This window comes from Oncorhynchus tshawytscha, linkage group LG18 (genome assembly GCF_018296145.1).
Source record: "Oncorhynchus tshawytscha isolate Ot180627B linkage group LG18, Otsh_v2.0, whole genome shotgun sequence".
NCBI classification, from domain to species: Eukaryota; Metazoa; Chordata; class Actinopteri; order Salmoniformes; family Salmonidae; genus Oncorhynchus; species Oncorhynchus tshawytscha.
Window position 1 is genome coordinate 35,662,820 of NC_056446.1, and position 6,000 is coordinate 35,668,819.

Here is a 6,000-nt window from a genome sequence, read left to right on the forward strand (position 1 = left end):
TCGAGCCAGGTAAGGTTGGGCAGGCTCGGTGCTCAAGAGCTCCAGTGCGCCTGCACGGTCCGGTCTATCCAGTGCCACCTCCACACACCAGTCCTCCGGTGGCAGCTCCCCGCACCAGGCTTCCTGTGCATGTCCTCTACCCAGTGCCAGCACCACGCACCAGGGCTTCAGTGCGCCTCGCCTGTTCAGCGCAGCCAGAGCCTTCCTCCTCTCCAGCGCTGTCGGAGTCTCCCGCCTGTTTAGCGCTGCCAGAGCCTTCCTCCTCTCCAGCGCTGCCGGAGTCTCCCGCCTGTTCAGCGCAGCCAGAGCCTTCCTCCTCTACAGCGCTGCCGGAGTCTCCCGCCTGTCTAGCGCTATCAGAGTCTTCCTCCTCTCCAGCGCTGCCGGAGTCTCCCGCCTGTTTAGCGCTGCCAGAGCCTTCCTCCTCTCCAGCGCTGCCAGAGTCTCCTGCCTGCATGGAGCAGCCTGAGCTGTCAGTCTGCATGGAGCAGCCTGAGCTGTCAGTCTGCATGGAGCAGCCTGAGCTGTCAGTCTGCATGGAGCAGCCAGAGCTGTCAGTCTGCATGGAGCAGCCAGAGCTGTCAGTCTGCATGGAGCAGCCAGAGCTGTCAGTCTGCATGGAGCAGCCAGAGCTGTCAGTCTGCATGGAGCTGCCAGTCTGCATGGAGCAGCCAGAGCTGCCAGTCTGCATGGAGCAGCCAGAGCTGCCAGTCTGCATGGAGCAGCCAGAGCTGCCAGTCGGCATGGAGCAGCCAGAGCTGCCAGTCTGTATGGAGCAGCCAGATCCACCAGTCAGCCAGGATCCGCCAGTCAGCCAGGATCTTCCAGATCCACCAGTCAGCCAGGATCCGCCAGTCAGCCATGATCTTCCAGATCCGCCAGTCAGCCAGGATCCGCCAGTCAGCCAGGATCTGCCAGAACCACCAGCTAGCCAGGATCTGCCAGAGCCTACTACTTGCCTGAGTTTCCTCTCAGTACAGCTTCCCCTCTATGCTGAGCTTCCCCTCAGTGCTGTGCTACCCCTCAGTCCCGAGCTACCCCTCAGTCCCGAGCTTCCACCTCAGTCCCGAGCTGCCCCTCAGTCCAGTGGGGTCCTTGGTGAGGGTTATTAGGCCAAGGTCGGCGGCGAGGGTCGCCAATCAAAGGACGCGTTACAGGGGGACTAAGACTTGGTTGGAGTGGGGTCCACGTCCCGAGCCGGAGCCGCCACCGTGGACAGACGCCCACCCGGACCCTCCCCTATGGGTTTTAGTGTGCGGCCGGGAGTCCGCACCTTGGGGGGGGGAGGTTCTGTCACGCCCTGGTCTTAGTATTTTGTGTTTTCTATAATTATTTGGTCAGGCCAGGGTGTGACATGGGTTTATTTTGTGTTGTGTTTATGTATGGGTTTTTTTTCGTAGGTTTTGGGATTGTGGCTAGTAGGGGTGTCTAGCATAGTCTATGGCTGCCTGAGGCGGTTCTCAATCAGAGTCAGGTGATTCTCGTTGTCTCTGATTGGGAACCATATTTAGGTAGCCTGGGTTTCACTGTGTGTTTGTGGGTGATTGTTCCTGTCTCAGTGTGTTTGTATTTCACCAGATAGGTTGTATAGGTTTTCACGTTCCGTTTCTTATTTTTGTATTTTGTCGTGTTTATTCATTTATTACACATGTATCGAACTAACCACGCTGCATTTTGGTCCGACTCTCCTTCGACGGAAGAAAGCCATTACTGGCGGCATTTAGCCTAGTGGTTAGAGCGTTGGGCCCCTGAGCAAGGAAGTTAACCCACTGTTCCACGGGCGCCAAAGACGTGGTTGTCGATTAAGGCATTCCCCTGCACCTCTGATTTAGAGGGGTTGGGTTACATATTTCAGTTGAAGGCATTCCCCTGCACCTCTGATTCAGAGGGTTGGGTTACATATTTCAGTTGAAGGCATTCCCCTGCACCTCTGATTCAGAGGGGTTGGGTTACATATTTCAGTTGAAGGCATTCCCTGCACCTCTGATTCAGAGGGGTAGGGTTAAATGCAGAAGACATATTTCAGTTGAAGGCCTTCAGTTGTACAACTGACGTCCCATTTGATGGGATGTATTGAGCCGTCCAGCAGATGTTGTTATTTTAATGATTCTCTAGCGGGCTTAACTAATTAATATAAGCCTCTTCTCTCCCATCAATACCACTCTGCTGGACTATTCACAGAACCAATGAATAATCAGGGAACTGATCCCAGGTCTTTCTTAGGTGTATAGGCTACCTTGTGATTCTGGCTTCTTATTCATTATTTCCCGACAGTGAATTCGGGGAGTAGCCCAGACCAGTCAATCCAACACCTCAGCCATTTACGACAATGTTGCTATGTGTTTACGACAATGTTGCTATGTGTTTACGACAATGTTGCTATGTGTTTACGACAATGTTGCTATGTGTTTACGACAATGTTGCTATGTGTTTACGACAATGTTGCTATGTGTTTACGACAATGTTGCTCTATGGAACTTAACAATTATTAAACAACTTTGTGTTGTATGTGTGTGTTCTGTGTATAGATGTATGTGTGTGTGTGTGTGTGTGTGTGTGTGTGTGTGTGTGTGTGTTCGGAGAAGGAGGTGTTTCTGTTCCCTTGAGTTCCATGCATACAGGAACCTTTCAAATGTTTGCATCCTTTTTTGTGTGTGTGTGTGTGTTTTCTTGTGCACACTAGTGTCTGTTGGCGTGCATTTGTTGGTGTGTGTCTCTATGTAAATCCTTGTGTATCCTCCTCTGTCTGTAGTTTCTCAAGGCGTGATCCAAAATGGGGCCTGCGTCAGGAGCCATTGTCTGTTTCCTGTCATCCGACCCCTACCCATTAGCCCCGTGGGCAGAAGGACCACTGCGATAAGGTCAGTGAGCCTGTCGATCAAATGTTGGATTATGACTTATGGCTGCACCTGGAGTACACACACACTCACCCCCCCCCACCTTCCCAAAAGTCTTTTCCACCGTTTCCCATTCACATATTCATGTGTTTATTACTATTATACTACAAATGAAACCACCACACAAAGGTTTTGGTATTTTATTCTGTTTAGTACAGTACTACATGTTGAGTTCAGTCTTACACTGTATCCAAAATGGCACCCTTTTCCCTAAGGGCCCTGGTCAAAAGTAGTAAACTATATAGGGAATATAGTGCTATTTGTAAGTCTTATCACAACCAGGTGTGTTTCTACAGCCATCACACTGGTTTATTCCTGTGAAGAGCCTGGTGATTCAGAGAAGCTTTAGGAACAGGCCTGGACATGCTTATCCATCATGGGAGCATGAGATCATGAAAGGACACAAACACACACACACACACACACATGAATGCACACACACACACACCATGTCATGAATTAAACATCCCCACTGGCAGGGCAGCAGCTCATATAAGGTATGCATGGAATATTTCATCATTTAGAGGATGGTATGTCCTTCCTATAAGATATTAATGCTGCCAGACTGTCCTGCTAAAGGAAAATGAGGTCCAGTCCGAGCGAGGGGTTTGCTGTGGTGTGGACGGACAGAGGGAGTGCTTTAATTTATTTATCACGCGATGCTCTGATCAGCTTTTATGGTATATCAAATGTACTATTGTAATGACACAGTAACTATATATAAATACACTATAGATACAAAAGTATGTGGACACCCCTTCAAATTAGTGGGTCTGGCTATTTCAGCCACACCTGTTGCTGACAGGTGTATAAAATCGAGAGCACAGACATGCAATCTTCATTGACAAACATTGGCAGTAGAATGGCCTCAATGACTTTCAACGTGGCACAGTCATCGGATGCCACCATTCCAACAAGTCAGTTCAAAATTTTCCCTGCTAGAGCTTTCCTGGACAACTGTAAGTGCCGTTATTGTGAAATAGAAACGTCTAGGAGCAACAATGGCTTAGCCGTGAAGTGCTAAGCCACACAAGTTCACAGAACGGGACCGCCGAGTGCTGAAGCGTGTAAAATGTGTCTGTCCTTGGTTGCAACATTGTGCCTCTGGAAGTAACATCAGCACAAGAACTGTGCGTCAGGAGCTTCATGAAATGGGTTTCCATGGTAAAGCAGCCACACACAAGCCTAAGATCACCATGTCCAATGCCAAGCGTCGGCTGGAGTGGCGTAAAGCTCACCGCCATTGGACTCTGGAGCAGTGGAAACACGTTCTCTGGAGTGATGATTCATGCTTCACTATCTGTCAGTCCATAGGACGAATCTGGGTTCAGTCGATGCCAAGAAAACGCTACCTGCCCCAATGCATAGTGCCAGCCGTAAAGTTTGGTGGAGGAGGAATAATGGCCTGGGGCTGTTTTCATATTTCGGGCTAGGCCCCTTAGTTCCAGTTTTGGGAAATCTTAACACTACAGCATACAATGACATTCTAGACGATTCTGTGCTTCCAACTTTGTGGCAACAGCTTGGGAAGGCCCTTTCCTGTTTCAGCATGACAATGCCCCCATGCACAAAGAGAGGTCCCTAAAGAAAGGGTTTGTTGAGATCAGGGTGAAGGACTTGACTGGTCTGCACAGAGCCCTGACCTGAACCATCTGTCACATTTACTCCTGCTCCTCCCCTTTTTCGATAGGGCAAAGGAAGTCTAACATTTTTAAGTGGAAAATACAAACTTTAGAAGCCTTTTTAACCTTGAATACCCAACAAGTTAGGATTTTCCGCTGCAAATGAAATTTATCTGCAACAACAGAGTGATCAAATTAAGATAGTATACCTGTATACCCCCTGGACCGGACACTAGTCTATCGCAGGGCCTTACCCCCAATCTACAGTATCTCTTTAATGTTTCTGAGTGCCAAGCAGAGACGCATCGGGTCCAATTTGTACAGTCTTAGGTATGACTCAGCCCGGGATTGAACTCCCTACCTTCCAATCTCCATGCAGACACTCTAACCAAGAATGTAGTCTGTTTACATTGAGAGTAACTATAGCCTTCCCATCTCTCCTGTGTGTCTTTCTCCAGGTCAGCTCTGGGAGACTACCTGACCCCTGTGACCCCTCCCACCCTCCCAACGATGACCTCCAGGAGGACCACAACTACAGCAATGCCAAATCCCCCAGCATGCCCTGTTCTTCCCAGGGGCCCTCCGTGTCCGACGAAGACGATGAAATCATTGCAGTGGAGGTGGGAGTCCACCGAGGGGTCAAATCCGAACCTAAAGAAGTCCCACTGGACTCTGCCTCCGTCTCCTTCCTATCCCAGCATGCCCGGCGACGGGACTGCCCTGGACCAAAAACCGCCTGCGGGCCTGGGTGACACACTGCCGCTGAAGAAGCGCCGTTCGGCAGCATCGGCAGAGAAGCCGCCGTTGGAGAGCGATGATGAGGAGATGAAGGAGGCGGCTGGGTCGTTGCTCCACCTGGCGGGCGTCAGGGCGTGCCTCAACAACATCACAAACCGAGCCAAGGCTGCTCAGAAAGAGAAGGAGCAGAAAGAGGCCCTCAGAAACTAACTAATGCCAGGCCATAGAGGCCTACACATCAGGCCTGTACACCTGGCCTACACACCTGGCCAGCACACCTGGACTACACACATATCGCCATGGCCTAGAAAGTAATAGCTGAGACACGCCACAAAGACCAATGGCTAAAAGCAGCGGGTTGGTGTGGTGTTTTGCAAGGTGTGTTAGCAATCACCTGCTGGGTGTTGACAAATGGTGGAGATTCAACATGTAGAAACATTGTGAAATGAACAGAAAAGGACAGCAGATATTCTGGTCAGAGTAGATAGTAAGGACACCAGCTGCTTCTAACCATTGGTGGTGTGTTGTGTCTCTGATGCCTGATTCCCACTATTAACCCAAACTAAAGCCTATACTGTGCTGGCTCTGAACATTTATTTTCAGAGCGTCCTTTCCAGCATGGTTTCAGCAGCAACTATGGTGGATGAGGGTAACCAGGCCAGGAAGCCCCAGCACATCTCGGCTTGGCTCAGCTCAACTTTGGCTTCCATAGTGTGAAAAGGGTATATGGCCAGGCCTGAGCA

General features: G+C 50.1%; 1 protein-coding gene across 1 annotated transcript in view; it reads left to right on the plus strand.

Moving 5' to 3' along the window:
- The window catches only part of LOC112217941 (forkhead box protein N3), a 108,702-nt gene extending 103,224 nt beyond the window's left edge, over positions 1 to 5,478 (plus strand). The window contains 5 exon segments of the mRNA XM_042300987.1: positions 2,753 to 2,861; positions 4,978 to 5,003; positions 5,006 to 5,218; positions 5,221 to 5,253; positions 5,256 to 5,478. Coding sequence (XP_042156921.1) covers positions 2,753 to 2,861; positions 4,978 to 5,003; positions 5,006 to 5,218; positions 5,221 to 5,253; positions 5,256 to 5,467 — 593 coding nt within the window. The 3' untranslated portion in view covers positions 5,468 to 5,478.
- Positions 5,479 to 6,000: the final 522 nt, after the last annotated feature.